Genomic DNA, 22,184 nt, shown 5'->3' on the forward strand with positions numbered 1-22,184 from the left:
AGTCAGCCCAACTCATCTCACAAGGTTGTTGTTATGGGGAAAGTAGGAAGAATGAGTCTGCCTCCTTGACCTTTTATAAAATAATTGTCAGGATTCCAACGATTGCCCTAATTAAATCATTGAGCCTTGAGCCAAACTTCAAAAATCTTCAAATAATTCATTAGGAGCAACATATTGGCATGACCTGTATGTAGCTGATTCTGAGACACGTAATTCACTGTCACCCTTGACCCTGATTTCCCCCCCACCCTTCTGGGTGTATCATAATTCATATTCTCCAACTGAAACATGTCCATAGCGAAGAGTCATAAATCACGTTCTCCAATTAGAGATTCTCCTGGCAGAAACTCCAATTGCCTAGTATAATCTCTGCAAAATATGAATGGAATGCACTTTCAATTCCAAATTGCTGCACTGCTCCTTCAAACTCCTTCCCCCGCTTCTGTTGGCAACTATAAAATGGGCATAGAAATGTTTTATGAATTGACATTAATAAGTGTGAAATGTAAATAAAATGAAATGAAATGAAATCTAGGGATTTTCCCAAATACTAAATTAATACCTATCCACGATAATCTTCACATGAAGGTCTTTATGCATTCTCCCCTCAAAACACTGTGCACAAGGAGCAAAAGATCCCGAAATCTTATTAGATTTAGAAAACTCAGAATAACTTTATTGTCACTTTAAATGTACACTAACTGGCATACATTAAAATGAAATTTTGTTGCGTACAGCTCTCAAAGAGTCACTACCTCTAATATATACTACAAAAACATGACAAAATAAATAAATAAACACAAAATTACGCATATATTCACATATATTATATGACACAAAGTAATAACATAGTCTAGTTTGGATGCCATGTACATGGCAAGAAAAACGAATCTTGTCTCCACCCTGAGTTACTGCAAGTTATAGAGAAAAGGAAAAAACAAGATCTCACTTCTGCTTCATAGAAAATAGAAATAATAAATAGCTCATGCATTTACAGAAGAAACCAACACAGTTTGCATTACAGAGGACAGAGCTTGCTCTGTGACATAACTAAACACATTAATCTCAAACAATGATAAACTAGTCCATCATTTCTAAAAATGAAAAGATGGATTAATATGTTTCTATATAGTCTAGACGCTATAATAAACTTAAGGAATGAATTAACTTTATATTGCTGTCATATGAATCTTTTTTCTCCAGTTTTTCCCCCTCATGTTCGGTTTACTTGAATCAGTATTATGCATGCAGTTTCTTACTATATTATCACATATTATTTTTGTTAAAATTCATTAATAAAATTATAAAACTATTTTTGAAAAGATAGTTTATCATTTGACATAATTGTGACTTATTGCAAATATGTATGAAACAGTTTATATGCTCAGCCTAATAAATCCAAAGCCTATTTTATGCTTCTGTGGCCGAACTAAAAAAAAAGTCAATAGGTTTTTGGGAGGGAAGGAGCTGCAAAGACATCAAGACATTTTCCCCTTAAAACAACGGCTAGATGAAGCACAAATTCTTGCAAATGGCAATTAGAGTTCAAAAAGTTATTGTTGTTCTTATTATTCAAATACACTGAAATTCAACCAGAAATAAATTGGCCCATTACACAGATGCACTGACATTTCAGAATCAGAAGTTTGAACCTGATTCCTTGTGAAAGTGTCCTATGTGCAAATCTTCTGTGCACAATTAATTTTAAACAAATATGCACTGAACTGCACTCACGGTCAGCCAGGAAAAAATAGCATTCTCTATCAGAGAGCGTGATAAAACCATTAGAATTGAGCGCATCCAACCACTGAATTATTAAAACTAGCTTTAAAAAGGCAGAAGAAAAATTAATAGAGGAAGAATGGAGGCAGTATTGCTTTGTAATAAAAGGGAGAGAAGAGAGGTAGTATTTCATAACAGAAACAAGTGAAGCTTCAAGCTAAATATGAGTTAGCAGTGTCATGAGGCTCCAAAGAAGGCAAATGCAATTTTTCTGCATCAACAGAAGTATAATTTCAAATTACCGATAGTAATTATTCTATGTTACTGTGCTTTGGTCACACCCACTTCAATCACTGTCCAAAGAGCTGCCAAATGTGTAAACCCTATCAAGAAACGGAACAGAAGAGACTGTAAGGAACAGAGCTATTACAATGCTTAATCACTAGGTGATGCTGGACTTAGCTGTACTGTACAGTACAGTATCAGAATGAAGTCAGAGATTCTTAAATCTGGTCTTATCTTGTCTTCTTGTTGTTTATGTTGGTCTTTGATCATAATAAAAGTTTGATTTTATTTGATATTGTTTTAGGTTTTTTGGCCTTGGGGAAAAAACATTAAAACAATCTGTTTTACTGTAACTTCAGTCTGTTAAATGTAAGTTTTAAAAGTCTTAAGTAAGTAAAAATGAGTTTAAACATTCAAAATAAGGGGAATTCGAAGGTATTGTTGCATTCAGCATTCAATCTGCTATCCAAAATTAAGATTTGGGTTACCTGATGTTCATTTACACACATATGTGTCAACCCTGAAGCTGACCGGAGTGGGATCCATCTTGGAAGCTTGGAGTTTTGCTTGCTATGGGTCTATTACTTGGAACCCTAACAGTGTAACTGTATAACTTCTAGATCCTTAAACTGCCTTTTCTATTCAGGCATTTGTTTGTTTCTCTAACTAAAGTGGATGAGAAAAGGAAGACATATCAGACATCTGAAAAAGTAAGTTGTAGAAATAAATTTATTTTAGACTTTCTCAGAAGAAAATTTGTAATTCACACTTAAAACTGAGTTTATATATTGTACTGTGCTATGGTTTCTTTAGTTGTGGTTTATTGAGCAAACTCCACCCCACCCCACTCCACTAACCTGCTTTCCAGCTCCGTTCTCCTGTGCAGGGCAACAAAAGAAGACTCAATCAGCTGAAACTCCGGAGGCAGAGAATAGATGGGGGCGGGGCCAGTCAGAGGTGGTGTTTGCCAGTTCTCTGAACTACTCAAATTTTCCACTACCGGTTATCCAGAACTGGTCAGAACCTGCTGAATATCACGTCTGCCCTGTAAGCAAAGCAAATGAATTATACCTTAGTATGATGTGTGCTTGTGACTCTATTTGACATAGCCAACTCACCTCACAGGATTTTTGTGGGAAAAGTAGGAAGAGGAAGGAGTATTAGGTATGTTCATCCATTATTAAATTATTTACAAAAATAATGAAGGAAATCTTTAAAAAATAGCTATTTAATAGCTATTTAAGAAGACCAGATAGGTGGTAAAGACAAATATTTCTGCCTGTTCATCAACTGTAAATCGCAAAACAATAATTCATTTTCAGAGGGTTAGAAAAACTACAAAATCAGGTAGCTGCAAGTTTCTACTTTATTTGTGTTTATTTTAGTAGAAGTCCAAGGTCCATGTGTCAGTGTTCCAACTAACAAACTCCAAACTAATGAACTCCAAAACAAACATTTTCTTGAACCAGATTGAATAATAATATCTAGAGGCAGAGCTTACATGGAAAATGATGGTCCAGGGACTTCAAATATCTACTATAATCCACATGACAGATACTAGCATGGTATGGAGGTCATACCTGTCCTGAAGGGGAGGAAGAATTGCTACCCAGGCAATGGTCAGATGAAAGGGACTTCAGGCCAGGCCAACAAAACAACTTGAGAAAACATCTCAGACAAGCCCCTCCATAGTTCACACAAAGATAGACAGAAGGAGAGAGAACCACATTCAGATTTGCAAGATTCTGTTACTACAGCTGCTATAATAAAAGTAGTCCCAACCTCCATGGCATTGGCTTTTAAATTCAATGTACTTAATTGGGATGGAATATGGTATGTATAGTTTACTATTACAAGTCCCAGAAGACACTGCAGCAAACAAGAAGAAAGACAGAGAAGAGAACTGGAAAAGAAGACAGAACAAGTGTTTGAGAATGTGTGATGTACCCTTCCACTAAAGTTCAATCATATCTACAAAGTGAAAATTTCCAGAATGTTTAACAATTGTGTAGTGAAGCCATGATGAACAGGAAAGTTTTTCTTGCTTTCTCTTCAAAGTGACCTTGGAGATCATGTTTCCTAGGAAACAAGCTCATGGTCCAGCAAACAATCTGGAAATGGCTTTGCTGAATTCCAGCAGTTTCAGCAGACATTGTGGTCTGGCAAGTGTGAAGAGTTAGAGTTGTACGTATAAGGTCTTGCAGAAGTAAGTAAAGTGCTCACAGCTGTTGAGGACTCAGCACAGTCATGCACTGTCTTTGTCTCCTGCTCAGAAACCTTAAGGCTACGTACAATGACAGCAATATGGGTACCAATCCCCTTCAAGCCATTCCAAAAGGACACACTGCATAATTGTCAATGTTCTAACAATCCAAGCACTAACAATGCAACCACAGCTGGATCAAGTATCACAGGGGAGTTCACTTGTCTGATTTCAACTCTGATTCAGAGGTCAATTATAAGGAAATGGGCTCCACTGAGGCCCAACCCCATGTGTCAAATCCTTAACAGCAGTGTACAATCAGGGAAGCAAGATTCACACAGGATCTCATTAATCAGGTTTAATATCAGGAAAAAGGGATTAGATTACAGAATTTTAGAAAATAAAATAGCAGCAGTACTCATTTATTGATTCATTTATTCAGTTGTGAAAAGATTCTGGAAATAGTTCTGTCAAGAATCTGTGGGTATTTGGCAGATATGAGCAGTGTCTTATCATTAAGGGAGTTGCTGACTAATCATCAAAATGATTTCTTAAGTTTAGCAGTGTTCTGACCAAGGCTTCCTGAGACCATAATTAAGCACACACTTAGTCCAAACAACTCTTGTTTTATTTCAACACTGGGAATTATGTTCATTCCCAGTCCGTAACGAGTTCCAAGCAGTCTCTCGAGATAAGCACCTGCCTTTATCTTCTTTGAATTGCTGCCAACAACTAAAGTGCCAAATTAACTGTAAAAAGCCAAACGAAATACAAAGTCCACACAGAGCTTGAAGGTTTAAACCGAACAATGTTGCTTCCTGCAAAGGTTCCTGTCCCTTTGCACTTCCTTCATATCTTATGGGAGGGGCAATCACCTCCAAGCCTTACTCCCGAATCGTCCCTTTTGTCTAAACTGCTCTTGCCTTCTGGCAGCTCTGCGCACACGTGCACTGGGAACAGGCTCCCCTTGTTCTTCTGCCTTGCTGCTATCAAATACAGGCTCCAGAGTCAGCACATAGCTCCCAGATGGCCCTGGCCCCATCTCTGTATCAGACGCAGGACCCTCATCCAAGTCCTCCCCAGACTCCCGGAGTGGCCCATGTTCTTCTCCACTGTCCAATTCTGCTGCCGTTTCTGCAGGCTGCCAGCAGACCACAACAAGCAGTTGCAATTGAGTTTCCTCTCTCCTCTATCATAGTTCATTTTCCTTTTGAATTTGTGGGTCTCCTTTTGCTATATAAATACTTGGAATGTTTTAAGTGGAAAAGTGTTCACTGGGTCTCTCTTTTGCTTTAATGCAATTATTATCGAACCAGAATTTAGATATGGGAAAAACTAAAACATTCTGAAGTTATTTTGATAGAGGAGTGTAGAGAATAAAAATAATGGTATAATAATGTATTAATAATTAGAAGAGTGTGCGAGGCAGATCTGGGAGAGAAATTGAAAGAAGGATACATGATCAAGAGAACAAAAATGTTCTTTGTTACTCTGAATATACTCTTTTATATTTGAACAAGTTCAAGTGCTTCATCCAGGAACTTGGTATTTGCTTTGGAGTCCAACAGGCAGATTAAAGGGAAATGATTGCCCAAGGCAAGTTTGAAAAATGAATTATTTGAGAAGCGTGGCTATATGTGAAATCAGGATGAAATCAGTCACACTGATTCCTATTGAGTCTCAAAAAGTGAATTATCCATTAAAATCTTCCCTTGCATTGCCATTTAGAATGACAAATCTGTTATGTTATCATGATTCTCTTGGGATTGCCAAACCTGAGAATAATAAGCTCCTTCTTTGGGGAGAAACGCTACTTAAAATGAACTCATAGTGAAGCATCATTATTCTCAATAAGTGCATTCAAATTGCTGGCAATAACTACTGGAACATCTGGGTATAGTAAATTATTAATTGTTGTCAAGGAGATGTCATAGACTGTCTACAAGGGAGAAGGAAGCATATGTTAATAAGCAGAATATTGCACAGCTGAAATTGGAAAAGAAAGGCTAAGACTATGTTAGCACATTTCTCTAAAATAATCATAGGAATACTGGATTTGGTAGGAACCATTATAAACCCTCCCAAGAGTGTCCTGCTTTTTACACTAAGTAATGGTCTAAGGAATATGTCCAGCTATAAATAGATCATCCATAACTAAAGTTTCTTGCAAAAGGACATAAAACAGCAATGCAATATAAGAAATTAATATCTGGATTCTTCACTTTCCAGCCAGCAATATTCCAGGAGAGAATGAATATTAAATTATAATCATCAGGGACTTCACCTGATGACCTGACTGAACCTCCAGAGAGATATGGAACTAAGTGAAGAAGGGGAGAGTTTGAAGAGCAGTTGAAGGTGGAAGGCAATCACAATCCCTTTAATCTTTAATTAAAGTAGGTGAAGATGAGACAGGAGACCTGGAAAGAACCTAGGCCTAGATGGGGACAGCCTCCATTACTACAGAGCTTCAAACTAGTGAGAGCTTTAAATAAGCTGACTGTATATGTGCTTCTGTGACGATATTTAGAACATGAGACAAGAATTAGGATCAACAGAATTAGGGGTTAGGTTTCCAGAGACTGAGCTGTCAGAATTTACCAGACACCATTACTGGAGGCAAGAGATTCATCCTTCCAGTCAGAAGGCATGGTCTGGGCCTGGAATTGCTTTGCTCTTGTTTCCTTTGTTTTTTTTTAAGTAATTTTATTGAGTTTAAAAAAAACAACAACAACCCACTATAAAATCCAAAATAATACAAAGGGGAAAAATTGGGAAAGGTAAATAAAAATGGGAGAAATTTTAAAATATTTTTTAATGTAAACATTTTTTTTAAACTTTAAAATTTTTAAAAAAATTAAAAAGAAAAAACGCATAATATATAAAATGAGCAATTTCTGACTTTTTCTAGTAAACATACAAATACACAATATAGTAACCTCTTACTCTAAATTTAAATCAATACACATTAAACCATATAAAATAATACAATTCAAATAACTCATTTTTAATGTAACCAACTGACAAAATATTATTAAATGAAAATGAAACATGTATATGGAATTTTAGAACCTCACCATATTTCTCTAACCAAAACTGATCTAATTGTTGAATCCCAAAATCAAAATTGTATTTCTCTTTTTCAACCCAAAACAAATTCCAAGAATAATTTTCCAATAATGAAGAATACATAAAACAATATCGTAAAGAATACCAATAATCAATATTCAATACAACATTACAAATATCCTCTCATTTTAAATTTAAACCAATATATAGGAAAACTATGATTAATTATGAGTGAAATGTAACTTCAGTCTTAACATTTCACATTATTTCTTTAACCAAACAATAGCTCTTGTGCCATCACTCTCAGTGGTGGGATTCAATTTTTTTACTACCGGTTCTGTGGGTGCAGCTTGGTGGGAGTGGCAAGGGAAGGATACTGTAAAATCTCCAGTCAGAGATGGTATTTGCTGGTTCAACAACTACTCCAACTTTCTGCTACCGGTTCTCCAGAACTGGTCAGAACCTGCTGAATACCAACTCTGAACACCCTGCGGAACACCTAATCCCCCTAGCACTGTCTTTTCTCCAAGGATACCTACCCATGTAGTAGAGCAGAGGTGTCAAACTCAAGGCCACCACCTGGATCCAGTCTATGGGATGCTTAAATCCAGCCTGCGGGATCGGCCTGGAAACGGACCGGCCAGCGGTACCTCTGGTGGCTAAAATGAGCCACATGCAGCTTCCCCATGCCTTGTTTTAACCCTCTCTGTTCTCCTGAAGCACTCTCCCAGCCAAAACTGGGCCAAAATGGGCCAAAAATGGCTGAAAAACAGGCCCAAAACAGGTCAAAAATGGGCCCAAAACAGGCCAAAAATGGGCTGAAAATGGGCCACACAGCCCATTTTTGGCTGACAGAGTGCTGTAGGAGGCCATGGGGGGTGAAAACAAGGCGCAGGAGGGCATGCGTCAGGACCCCCCACTCCCCATTTTGGCCGGCAGGGTGCTGCAGGAGGCATATGTCCTGCGCCTCGGCTGCCCCCTGCTCCCCCACCGCCACCCCCCCACAGCCACCTCCAGCCTGCAGAGAAGTACAATGCTGACATGCTCCTTGAAGAAATCCAGTTTGACACCCCTGTAGTAGGGCTATATTACTACTATCCTCAATTTTTCTATTACTTTTTCCTATTGATATGTTATGATTATATTACTTTGTTGTTTGTGTGTCCCCTAAGAGCTCATGCACTGGAGAGAGACAAATTGCTTGTGTCCATCATACTTGGCCGATAAAGAATATTCTATTTCTAATCGAAGGAACTGCTTAGTTTTCATTTCTGAATAAGGTTGCTGTCATGTGGGCATCAAATCCCATGTATTCCCCTGAGTTTCTGAGCAAACACCTCAGAGATACTTTTTAATGAGACCAACATTTTACATAGAGAATTATTTGAGTTATTTGAACACCGACAGTTTCTGCTGTAAGAAAACCTCATTTACCCATAAACTCATTTTAATCACCCTGAGGGAACAGTCTCTCCCTGTCTGACTATGCATGGACTTTATTTTCTCCAAGAGTAATCCATGAATTAGAAAGCTGTGTGTGCATGCATGTGAAGCAGCATGAAGGGAGGATGGAATTAGCACCATTCAATTAAATTATTTGTGCTGTCCAGACAGTTTAGAGTTAATGGGATTTGGGATAGTTACTTAGGAATTGTGAGCTGTCCCCTTAAGGGAATGCATCATGGTAAATGTAGTTAAAGATATCCGGGGAAAATGTAGTCCATGTCACGTGACCACATCTGTAATCCTGATTGGTCACTATATTGACCCTTATTGGGTTGGGGGAGGCTCCCTCACTCTTGCCTGAAACCATCATACTGTGCAGCTGCTTCAATCATCATGGGGTTGAGACGTTTTTGTCTTTCTACAGTACAAGACAGATATGCAAAGGATTGGACATTAAGAAGAACTCTGTCACAAATGTGAGTTATGAGGATACCTGATGAACCAATAAAAAAGACTTTGTTATGGATGTTTTGTGGAGTTACTCTGTCTGTTTTATACCATCCAGAGAATAACAAGCAGAACATTATTAACAACTAAATTATTAATAATTAAATTATTAGGACCTTTCAATTGAGTTATCTCTGAAAAAAAGCAGAGAGTTCTAGCTAAGGTAATTTGTCTAATTCTTTTTGAAGATCCATTCAAACACCTCAGATTTATTAGAAGTAGAAAGTGAAGAACTTTTAAAAACTTCCTTGAATAATAGAAGTTGCTCAGTTTGGGAGTGTTTCTTTAGCACAGATGGAGGTTGAAGTCCAACCATTAGCATTTCTTCCTTTTGCTGATTCTGCATGGCAATTTTCCTCTGGCAGCTTCTGATTTCTCTTCCTTTGCTTCCTGCCTGACAGCTGCCATCCATTTAGATACTGTACAGAATGTAGTCCTGCTTAGCCTGCATCTTAAAAAGCAGAAAAGTAAGGCGCTCAAAGAATTCTGATTGAGTGCCTTCTGAAATTCAGCAAGTGTGTTTTTAGAAGATGTCCCCTGAGCATATGCAGAGCACTAAAAGGGTATTGAATAAATAAGTAGCAGGTTTCTCGTTTCCATATGAACTACATCTTGGAAGATAAGATAGGAGAAAGGAAAGTACAGAGATGAATTTTATTAACAATAGGCCAGGCTGTGTGTGTAAAGACCCTTCCTTTGACATGCCTTTCGCTATTTGCCATCACGATCAAAAGATTCATGAGAGCAAAGCAGGGTTCTTCAAACTTGACAGCTTTAAGACTTGTGAACTTCAATTCCCAGAATTCCTCCTCCAGTCATGTTAGCTCAGGAATTCTGGAAGTTGAAGTCCACAAGTCTTAAAATTGTCAAGTTTGAAGACTCTTGATGCAAAAGGATAACACAAGGTTCCCCTCTCACAAAGGCCAGAGAGCCAGCTGTCTGAAATGCTTCAGCAGGACCTGCATAAAACAGGGGCTTAGGCTAAATGACTTCTGAGACCATTTCCAATTCTGTGATTCCATGATCTCCAGTGTGCATTTGATGCAGTCTCTCGAGCCAAATTGGGGGACCAATAGAAAGCTTCTTCAGTGTCAGTGCTCCCAGGGAGACCTAACTTGGAAGGTAGATTACTTTTATTATAAGGTTACAGTAAAAAAATAATAATTCAAGTGTAAATGTGCTTCCCATGTCTCTCCTTTTATCTTCATGAGAAGAAGAGAAGATCACGTCTGAGATATTTCTCAGATTATCTTTCTGCCCAGTTCTTTTATCTGACCATTGTCTTGTTTGCAGCTCTTCCTTAAGGTTACAGACAGTCCTTGATTGATGACCATGATGGAGACTGGAACTTCAACCATAAGTTATGACAATCATAAGTTGAGGTATCCCATGTGACCAACTTGATTTAATGACCTTTTTGTGGCAGCTGTAAAGTGAACGTTGTGGTTGTGAACTGAATGTGGTGGTTGGGAAGTGAATGCTGTGCTCATTGATTGAGTCAGTGCATTGATATGAGCATTTTCTGCAGGAAACTGGGCAAAAAGGTTGGTTTGCAGTAAAAAAAGAAAACATCATGTCGTATGACTGTGGGATGCTGCAATTGACCATAAAGGCAAATCAATTTCCACTGCTTCAAATATTGTCATGTGACTGCTGAGGTGTGTACTGCCATCAGAAATCCAGAACTGAATCATAAATATCTTGGGAGGTTCATAGTATTTTAGCCACTAAATCTCTCTCTCTCTCTCTCTCTCTCTCTCTCTCTCTCCCTCCCTCCCTCCCTCCCTCCTTTTTTGCAGGCAACACAGAGTTACAGTATCAGATTTTCCCCACTACTTCCTATGGAGCTGTGGGGCTTTGATGAGTGATGTGTGCATAGAGGGAAAATAACCTGTTTGCAGGACTTTAAGGCAGCTGTGTCATTTGCAGGGATCATGTGACTGTCCTCTAAAACTGCAGTGTGATTCCAGGAAGGTACACAGATGTTTTCTTGTGTTGCAGACAATTTTGATACATTTCTCACTGCCTCCAAACCACATTTTTTGAGACTGAATTCAAAGTGAAATACAACCCTAGTGAGGACACATTTCCAAAAACTGCTGAAGTGCAATAGTACAAAAAATATGTACTCTTTTCTCCAAACTATAAGAATGGCTGTGTGGCCATATCAGAACATCTATAAATTCAGAAGCACCATTAATGAGACATCATTTACCATCCTCAAAGTTCTTTCTGCAGATGCACCAGATGATTAGCTCTATTCTAAAATATGAGGTTTCCTTCCTCAGGCAGGAAGCAGGTGTTATCTCAAAATCAAATAACTTGCTTCTTTCAGAAATGGTGAAGGGTTCATTTTGTGCATATTTCATGGGTGGATAAATAACAGTCATATACAATGCAAATGATTGCAGCTTCCCTGCATTTAATTAAACAAACATTAAACAGTTCAGCCTTGTGTGCTTCTTAGACATGCAGTAAATCTGGACTAAGGGTCTTTTCCCACAAATTATTTATGGTGTCATTGGAGCAACTTGGTAACCCCAGTGTTACCCCTGTCATAATGATGTTTTCTTCTCACCAGGCATGGATTTATAGAGCTTGGGCCTTTTGTATTTTTCATTCTGCAGCAATCTGTAAAACATTGCATAAGCCAGACAGTCAGATGGTTCAGCGTTATGCCATTAGCTCTAACACCACAGCAAGGCCCAATAGAACCATCATCACTTCAAATACGGGTCTTTGTGATGTTATATGTGATGTAGGAGCTGAATGTTTTAATCAGTGACATCAGTCAACAAAACCCATGTAATGCAGATGTCGCCATGTCACCAACCATACCAGATACAATGTTTCTCATCTCATCAAGAAAGGGGCTTCCCCAGCCTTAAGCTTCATAATTAATATAAACATTCACGTGCCTGTATTGACCTCAAGTAGCCCTGTATGGAAATACATCGAACATGTAAACAAGCTAAATTCATTACTAACATGGGCAACATCCTGCCCACATGCTTTTATCTTTCTTGGCGACTTCAATCTACCTCATATTAACTGGGCCCTAAACGAATGTACAACTGAACCCATACACGCAACCTTCTACAATGCTGTTACAAATCTAGGACTGGAACAACTAGTAACCAACAATACTAAACTTTAACAACTGCCTCGATCTCATTTTCTGCAATAGTTTGAATTTAATTTATGGAATACAAACTAAAGAACCCTTTTCCAACAGTGACCACAATATGATTGACTTTTGTCTCAACATACGCCCACACAAAAATCATCACAATGACATAATCCCCAATTATAACTTCAAAAAAGGCAACTGTGATCTTATGGACAATGATCTCTCATCCCTTGATTGGCAATCTCTATTCACTGGATGCAATATTGCTGAAGACCATTACAACATATTTTTACTTGAAGTCAAAAGAGTCATCAAACTATATGTACCAATAACAACTCCCAAAACAAAACAAGAAAAAAAATGGATTACCCATAACAATAAGGAAACTTCAATCCAAAAAGAGGTCACTCTGGGGGAAAAACAAATCTGGTCATGTTGCCAACTTTAAAAGCCGATACAAAAATTTATGCCACCAGATAAAGACCGAATGTACCAATTATCACATTAAACAAGAGGAAAACCTTCTATGCACCAATTCCACCCGCGCTTTTTACAATTTTGTAAACAACAAACTAAAAGACTCAAGGTCCATCCCACCCCTGATAGGGCCTAATGGTAAAGACTATAATGATGACGCCATTAAAGCCAACCTCTTTAACACATTCTTTGGCTTAGTATTTGTAAACAGCAATGGATCATGCCCAGTATTTCCTAGCCAAACCACAGAAAACTACAATGATCTAATACATATCGATTTTACAGAAGACAATGTTGAAAAAGCACTACGCAATCTAAAACCATCTCTATCTATTGGAACAGACGGAATATTTGCCTACTTCTTAAAAAAGCTATCCACTGCCATAGCAGAATCTCTAAGCATAATCTTTGAAAAATCTTTCAGGACCAGCTCCTTGCCTAACCTATGGTCACAAGCCACGGTCATCCCCATCTTCAAAAAGGGAGACCCCAGCCTAGTTGAAAATTACAGACCAATCTCCTTATGCTGCGTCACCTGTAAAATCATGGAATCAATTATTAACCAATCCATTATCCTCCACTTAGAGACAAACAACCTACTCTCCAATAAACAATTTGGTTTCAGAAAAATACTATCCTGTAATCTGCAACTGTTACACTGCAAAAACATATGGACTACACAACTCGATCAGGGCAAAGCAATAGATGTAATCTATATAGCCTTCTGTAAAGCCTTTGATTCAGTGGTACATGACAAACTACTCCTAAAATTAAAATCTTATGGTATCTCTGGACAACTGCATAACTGGATAGAAGCATTCCTGTCAAACAGACAATAAATGGTCACAATTGGGAGTGTCTCTTCGCTGATGATGTAAAGCTGTTCAATACCACAGACAATACTGCTACCCTTCAAAAAGATCTTGACTATGTATCAGAATGGTCAAACAAATGGCAACTTCAAATCTCAACAAATAAATGCTCTGGCTTACATATTGGCAAATAAAATAATAAAATAAAATAAAATAAAAAATAAAATAAAATAAAAATAAAAAATAAAATAAATAAAATAAAATAAAATAAAATAAAATAAAATAAAATAAAATAAAATAAAATAAAATAAAAATAAATAAAATAAAATAAATAAAATAAAATAAAATAAAATAAAATAAAAAATAAAATAAAATAAAATAAAATAAAATAAAATAAAATAAAATAAAATAAAATAAAATAAAATAAAATAAATAAAATACAAGCTGAATAGTCAAGACCTTGTTGATGATCCAAGCTCTGTAAAGGACCTTGCAATACTCATCTCTAATGATCTAAGTGCTAGAGCCCACTGTAACTACATAGCCAAAGAGGCATTAAAAGTTGTTAACCTAATCCTATGTAGCTTTTTCTCTGGTAATATCACACTACTAACTAGAGCATATAAAACATTTGCTAGACCAGTATTCGAATACAGCTCATCAGTCTGGAACCCACATTACGTATCTGATATTAGCACAGTTGAGAAAGTCCAGAAATATTTCACAAGAAGAGTTCTCCACTCCTCTACTCATCTTCGGTCTGATCTAAGTATGGTATATAAAATCATACATTGCAATGACTTCAGCTTCAACCATAACAACACAAGAGCACACAATAGATATAAATTCAAGGTTAACTGCACCAAACTTGATTGCCGGAAATACGACTTCAGCAATAGAGTGGTCAATGACTGTGTGGTTTCTTTTCCCAAACCCCCAAAACTTTAACCTTAGACTGTCTACTATTGGCCTCACCCCTTTCCTAAGAGGTCTGTAGGGGGTGTGCATAAGTGCACCAAGGTGCCTACCGTCCCTGTCCTATTGTTTCTTTTATTTTTCTTCTATGTACCCATTTTATGTATTTATAACTATGTATATACTTATACCTATTATCTTGTAAGCGATTGACAAATCAAATCAATCAAATAAATAAATAAGTAAACATTTTTGAAGTTAATCATTAAAGTAAGGAAGATGATAAATCAGAAAAAAAAGCCTCAGTTGAAACTTTCTATCGGTAGAATTAATAATAGCCAATATATATGAAGGGTGCCAGTTCTCTCATCATTATTACTAACATTGCTTACACCTAAGAATCCGGAGTGTGACAGTAGTGTTACAATCTTCAAAAAAAGGAGATAAACCATGCCAGCAAATTACAGCCCTATAAACTTCTTAAATATAATTAGAAAATGCAAAGCTTTTAAACAGGAAATTGTATAAACTCATGGACCAAAAGCATACCTTGGAGACAAGTAGGTTTTGGGGGCAAGAGATTTACAATAGACCGCTGCCTAATTCTGCAGCCTTTAGCAGTTAAATATTCATATGGCACAAAATCTTCATTGCATGTAGTTTATATAGATTTTAAAGGGCTACAAATTAAATTGGACCTCGTAACAAAAGATCCCCCAACCTCCAAAAGACTCACAGAGATTCACACTTGCAAATAATTATGTTTTCTCACATAACTATTTATGTGAGGTTATTTATGTGAGATATGGATAGAAAAGAGTTTTCTATCTAATTAGATGCTTTTTTAAAATTAGATTTAGAAGCTGCCTGACTTAAGTGAATCACTGCAATTGTTAAAATAGTGATACGGTTGTTCAATAAATCTGGCTTCCACATTGACTTTGTTAGTCAGAAAGTTGCAAAAAGTGATCACATGATCCCAGGACACCGCAAAGGTCATGAATATGAACCAGTTGCCAAGCATCTGAATTTTGATCATGTGACTGCGGGGCTGCTGCAACCATTGTAAGTGTGAAAAAAGGTCACAAGTCATTTTTTTTCATTGCCATAAGTTCAAACCATCACTTAATGAACTGTTGTAAATTGAGAACTACCTGTAGTAGTCCAAAGACTATTTTAATCTCACTTTCTCTTTAAAAATACCGTGGAAATGCTCAAGTATTGCTCACTTCTACTGGAGGAATGAATCAGCTTCACTGGGTTGGTCAAGTATTGAACAAGGAGAGATTTAACCTGGAAATAAGGAGAAACTTTCAGACAGTGAGAACAATCAACCAATGGAACAGAAGTTGTCCTCGGAAGTTGTGGGAGCGCCATCACTTGAGACTTTCAAGAAGAGATTGGACTGCCATTTGTCAGAAATGGTGCAGAATCTCCTGCTTGGGTGGGGGAGGGGGTTGGACTAGATGACCTACAAGGTCCCTTCCAACTTCCTTAATCTAAACAAGTACCGCAGACCGGAAGAAAAAGCTTCACACACGTGTTCTCCCAGTTGAACAGGGAAACCAGTTCAACAGATGACTCTATTATCCCTCTGAGTGAGACGAGGTCCAATCCCACTGGGAGAAAGCTTCAGTTCTTCTGACCTGACTTGGCTCGGGAGTCTTTCTTTCATTCATTCATTCAGTTTCGGTAAAACGCGGCGACGTTTTTTCCAGCGGTCATAGTTGGTTGTTTGGAGGGAACCGCCGAGGACATCTTCTTTCCTGAAGTCCGGCTAGTCTCCCCACCCCCGGGGCACCCAGTCCAAAAGGGAAACTCACAAGGATGCTACTGTAGCCCTATTACAACACTCCCTCCGCTCCTTCTCTTTCTCCACGACTAGCACCGCGTTCACTTTCGGTTCCACCCTTCAACTTTTCATCTTCCGTCCTGTCCCGGCTCCCTCCACCCCATCCCACCCTTCTTAGACTGCGGCTCTTCGGCCGAGCGCCATTCAGCTGCCAGCGGCTTGCCTGACAGACAGCTCAGCGCTGCTGGATCCTGGGGTCGCGGGCGTCTCAGTCGCGGAGTTTCCCCGTTTCGCCGACCCAGACGGACGCACGTCCAACTCTCCGAAGCGCAAGACGTCCCGAAGACCGGGGTTGACGGCAGACACGCATCTCAGAACCGGTACCGCGGAGTTATTCTGCACCTTCCCCTCTCTTCGTCCCTCGCTTGCTCCACCTTCGAGTGTTTTCACAATCGTCCGACGGAGAAGGGGACTCCAGGTGGCTTTTTCCTCTTTTCGCCAAGTTTCCAAACTGCCTTCAGACTAGTATGTCTCCTGAAGCCTCGTCACGTTCTTGATTTGATTTGATTTGGTTTGATTTGTCAATCGCTGACAAGATAATAGGTAAAAGTATAAACATGAGTAACAATACAGGAAATAGGTAGGAATAAATGAGGTCAATAGGACAGGGACGGTAGGCACGGTGGTGCACTTATGCAGGTCCCTTACAGACTCTTAGGAATGGGGTGAGGTCAATAGTGGATAGTTTTCCCCTGGCAAAACTCGTTTCTGTATCCACCACCCACGCCCAGGTTTAAGCCATCACTTGAGGCTTTCAATAAGAGATTGGACTGCCATTTGTCAGAAATGGTGTAGGGTTTCCTGCTTGGGCAGGGGGTTGGACTAGATGACCTACAAGGTACCTTCCAACTCTGATTATCTGTTTAATTCCCTGGTCTGCTAAAGTCTAAAGTCCCTCTGCTGTCGACACCCCCATTTTCCTTTGCTCTTCCTCCAGGCATTCCCTCTCCCTATGATTTCCTTTTGAGAAATTCCTCACTTCCATCCTGCACCCACTCAGGTAAACTGTTCCTCTCCCTACCGGCCTTACCGAACACTCCCCTTTCATAGATCCATTTCTCTTGTCTCCTCCAAGGCTCAACACTGACAAGATGAAAGAAGTGGGTAATCGAGTCAACTCTACAGACAACTCCACTGTGGATATTGATGTCCTGTGCCCAGTTAATAAAGATTTCACTGAATGGTTCCTGCCCGCTTTCTACCTCATTCTCTCCCTCGTGGGCCTTTTGGGGAATACACTGGGCTTGTGGACCTTATGCAGAAGTTCATGGAAGAAGAGCTGGAATCCCTTCAATGTGCTATTGTGCAACTTAGCAGTTGCAGACTTGTTTTATGTGATTACACTGCCCTTCTTCGTGTCCTATTATCTCCAGGAACACGTGTGGCTCTTTGGCCAAAGCTGGTGCAAGCTTACTCGACTTTTCTTCCATGTCAACCTTTATGCCAGCATTGGCTTTCTGACCTGCATCAGTGTCCATCGTTACCTGCACATTGTACATCCAATGAAAATGATTGGAAGATGTCAGACCCTTGGCTCTTCTGTCTTTCTGAGTCTTTTGGTCTGGCTCTGGGTCACGATTCAACTTTCACCTGATTTAACTTTTAACAAAATGGGTCCCAAGCCTGAGAAGTGCCATGACTCAACAGAGCACAAAAACCTGGAGTCTTATATGTTGTACTTTCAAATTTTAACAGTGACTGGCTTTGCTATTCCTTTCTTCATTGTCACTGGGTGCTATTGCCATGTGGTCATTGTCCTCAGGAGGAACAAAAACATGGATCCTAACCTCAAGCAGAAGAGCATCAAATTGGTGATTATGGTAATGACACTTTTCTATGTGTGTTTCCTTCCGTATCATGTCTTTAGGAACCTTAACTTGTTGTCTCGAAGATGGCAACATCAGAGAATTTGCAACCAGACTTTAAAGAATATTTATATCTTCTACCAAGTGACTCGAGTCTTGGCTAGCCTAAATAGTGCCCTGAACCCTTTGTTATACCTGCTGGCCCGTGAGGATTTAGGGGTGCAGTTGAGGAAATTTGGTAGAAGCATTAGACTGCGTCTGAAGACTTCTTTCCAGGGCAAAGGCCAACACCGTTTGGAATTAAGTCAATCAAATATGATGCTTGATAAAGAATGTGAAGAGATACTATCCAGTGATGTCTGAATGATTGTTTTGATTTAAAGGAACTTATCATAAATGCCTACCATCTGAATGCTGCTCCCTCTTTTCCAACGTTTCTATCATTTGATGGATTCAGGTATTAATGTTTTTAATAATTTGAAAATTGGGTTTGGAGCACAATTTAGAAGCGCTATGCAAACCTGCAGAAGATGTGGAGTGAGAATGAATAGATTTTCATGGAACAGGCTATGAAAGATGAACAATGACATTTATGGGCCTGTGGTTTTATTATTTGCCTGAATTAATCTTTAACTTGGATGCATAGCCCTGCCCTTATTACTTTATTATACATGTATTTTCAGTGAGAGGTCATCTGAAGAGATTGGAATATTTAAAAGTTGTTGGATTGAAAACATCATATACATTATGTATAATAGTACTCCTTTTTCTCTCTCTATGTGTATGGTAAGACTCAAACCAGAAGATTTATTCAGCTGCCATTAATGTATATCTATATAGCTATAGCTATTGCTACCTAGCTGGCTAGTTAGCATTTCCAATGAAATGTCTGTTTTTCCTTACTGGGGGCAGGTAGCCAGTATAATCTGCAAAACTTTTTAAAAACTGTTTTAGGCTGGGAGAGATGAACTTTGGTATCTGATGGCTTGTATAAAATTGTATAAAATGGCTTATATGAAAAGCTAGAAATGTATGGATGTGTTTTTGAAAGGCTACATTATGGTATATTGCACAAAATCACAACACATAAATACCTTTTAATATAGATCACATACACACATCCATTTATATATGGATAAGTGACTATACTAATAGTAGCTTGGGTATTTGGAGGAACAAATTTCTGCATATATCACTTTCACTCTTTAACCACAGGTATTGCAACATATACTGTATTATCTTGTTCCATGATTAATAGTTTAATCCCATCTTGAACTGTATATCAAGGTGGGGATGGGGGAAAATGTAAACTACAAAACTGTAACAGAATAGTTTGTTATCTTTAGAAAAATTCTAAAATGAATTTGCTTGAGATAGATATAGGTAGGTAGGTAGGAAGATAAATAGATACACAGACAGACAGGAAGAGAAAGAAAGAAAGAAAAAGAAAGAAAGAAAGAAAGAAAGAAAGAAAGAAAGAAAGAAAGAAAGAAAGAAAGAAAGAAAGAAAGAAAGAAAGAAAGAAAGGAGTGACTATCCTATCATTCATTTTAATGAATATAACTTTTTGATGTAACATTTTACCTGTTTTATCTTTTTTGTTGTACCTTGCTTAGAGTTGGACAGTTAGTAACTAGAAGAACTTGATGTGTACAATGGCCAACAACAGCTAAAGAACTGGCAGCTGCAACTTCAGATTGTGATGAATAGATAATAACAATTCAAGTTGAAGTGACTAGAAGAATTAAATTTGACTTACATATAACTTTTCACTGAGCAAAAATAGAACAGTTGCTCTCTTTTTCTGCTCCTTTAAGGAGCTGAGTTAACCTAGGGATCCAAAATTAAATATGAGAGTCAGTTTAGACAAAGAATCATAAAACAGAATTTAGAGTGATAGAATGAAAGTTTGGAAAAGAAAGGAAATGATTAACCTGAGTAATACAAAGGCAGGATTTTTATCTAAATCAGTGTTTCTCAACCTTGGCAACTTTAAGATGTATGGGCTTCAACTCCCAGAATTCTGGAAGCACGAGAGCTGCCAAAGTTGAGATCAGATCAATGTATATGAATACATAAATGGCACAGAAGTTTATAGGATGGGTGAGTAGGAATATGTGATAAAATGTTATGATGTCATGGCTCAAATGACACAAATTTCATAATTAATATTATTTGTATGAGGATGTAATAACGCATGTAATTCATCATTGCTTCTTCATATTATTCCTATTCGTTCTCTAAATTTTGTGATCAAAAAAATCACTAGGCAGTTAACATTTAAACAACTGACAATAAATGTATCAGTAAATGTTGGTTCTAATAAAACCAGTAAAGTGAATAAAATGCTACAGATTCAACCCAATCCTCTTAGTTTCAGGAGCCTTTAGAACAGCTGCAGCTGCATGGGGGAGGGGTCAAAAAATTAAGGTGCCATTCAATCCTGCAACAAAATCCATCACATTGACTTTTTCCCCCATCCTGACCCCTAGTTTTCTGTATTAGCATTTGGTATCCAGTGTGGTTGCCTTTAATTTCTAATTCTGAAGTACTGAAAAAAATCTGGATTTCAGTAACCAAGTCTGACAAATCAGATGAACTGTTTCAGAAAAATTATTTTTTGTTATTTTGTTTTGTTATATTCCATACAACTTTATGGCATCTTCAAGTTTCAGTGCTGTAAACATGATTGGGGCTTGTGACATGTTGACTAGCGGAGATGGTATTCAGCAGGTTCTGACCAGTTCTGGAGAACCAGTAGTGGAAATTTTGAGTAGTTCAGAGAACCAGGAAATACCACTTCTGACTAGAGATTTTACAGCATCCTTCCCCTGCTACACCCACCAAGCCATGCCCACAGAACCAGTAGTAAAAAAATTTGAATCCTACCACTGGTTGACTAGGTTGTCATATAACAAATCAAAATGTGGCTTGTAGCTTAACTCAATTTGGTCCTGGAAAAAACCCCACTCCTTTGTTTTTTTAGTGATGTTATCATCCTGGGCCTTGTGTCAGCCCACTAGCTTTGAGCATCCATGAAGTTATCAGAATTAAACTTGACGGAAATAAAATTTTATTTTGGGGGGGAAAGACAGAAAAAATATATAATAATATCAGAACTGCTTACAATAAATAGATATACCTCAAGACAAAACCTATCCAGAGTTGCGGGGAAACATGCCAGAGGTGGTATTCAGCAGGTTCTGACCAGTTCTGGAGAACCGGTAGCGGAAATTTTAAGTAGTTCGGAGAACCAGCAAATACCATCTCTGACTGGAGATTTTACAGTATCCTTCCCCTGCCACACCAACTAAGCCACGCCCACAGAACTGCTAGTAAAAAAATTTAAATCCCACCACTGAAACATGTGGCAATAAATTTAATCCTACAGTTGGATTAAATCATGATGATGATGATGATGATGATGATGATGATGATGAAACATGACCTACTTCGCTGATCTAAAAAAAAAACCTGAGAAGGTTGCCCATGGTCAGTACCTTTTAGTACTTGTAAGAAAACCAGGAATACTGGTTAGTGCTAGACTGGGAAACTGTCATTTCCCCATTGGAGCCCATTTGGAGGAGAAGTTGGAACTGGGACTGTTCGACAGGGGTGAGGGTGGCACGTCTCCCTTGGCATCAGTAGTAGGATTCATATTTTTTTACTACCAGTTCTGTGGGCATGGGTTGGTGGGTGTGGCAGGGCTTTTTTCATGATATTTGGCATCCACAGGTTTTACCATACATTCCAACCCTCCTTTCCCAGGGACAGAACCATATCTGATCTCCGAGAAGTAGAGACTATGATGCTTCACAGGTACCATGACAGAACAAGCTGTCTTGCTCGGTCCCACCAGATGACAATCTTTAATAGGGATCTTCTACTGGTCCTGGTAGGACAAGCAGGAAAATATGCACATCGTATTTATATATCATAGATATAACATATATATATATAC

At 38.3% G+C, this 22,184-nt stretch overlaps 1 protein-coding gene across 3 annotated transcripts; it reads left to right on the forward strand.

The window, feature by feature from the left end:
• The first annotated feature begins 16,496 nt into the window (after positions 1-16,496).
• On the forward strand, positions 16,497-20,569 carry LOC113434245 (P2Y purinoceptor 1-like). Of its 3 annotated transcripts, none has more exons than XM_087929063.1 (2): positions 16,497-16,961; positions 17,494-20,569. In XM_087929063.1, exon 2 carries the CDS (start codon positions 17,510-17,512, stop codon positions 18,584-18,586), a length of 1,077 nt encoding a protein of 358 aa, XP_087785189.1. In that variant the 5' UTR covers positions 16,497-16,961; positions 17,494-17,509; the 3' UTR covers positions 18,587-20,569. The 3 variants fall into 3 exon arrangements, with proteins under 3 accessions (XP_087785189.1, XP_087785190.1, XP_087785191.1); XM_087929064.1 differs by having other exon boundaries at positions 16,497-16,836; XM_087929065.1 differs by having other exon boundaries at positions 16,497-16,738.
• Positions 20,570-22,184: the final 1,615 nt, after the last annotated feature.

Source organism: Pseudonaja textilis, chromosome 3 (assembly GCF_049901715.1).
Source record: "Pseudonaja textilis isolate UNSWEBS1 chromosome 3, rPseTex1.2, whole genome shotgun sequence".
In the NCBI taxonomy this organism is placed as follows: domain Eukaryota; kingdom Metazoa; phylum Chordata; class Lepidosauria; order Squamata; family Elapidae; genus Pseudonaja; species Pseudonaja textilis.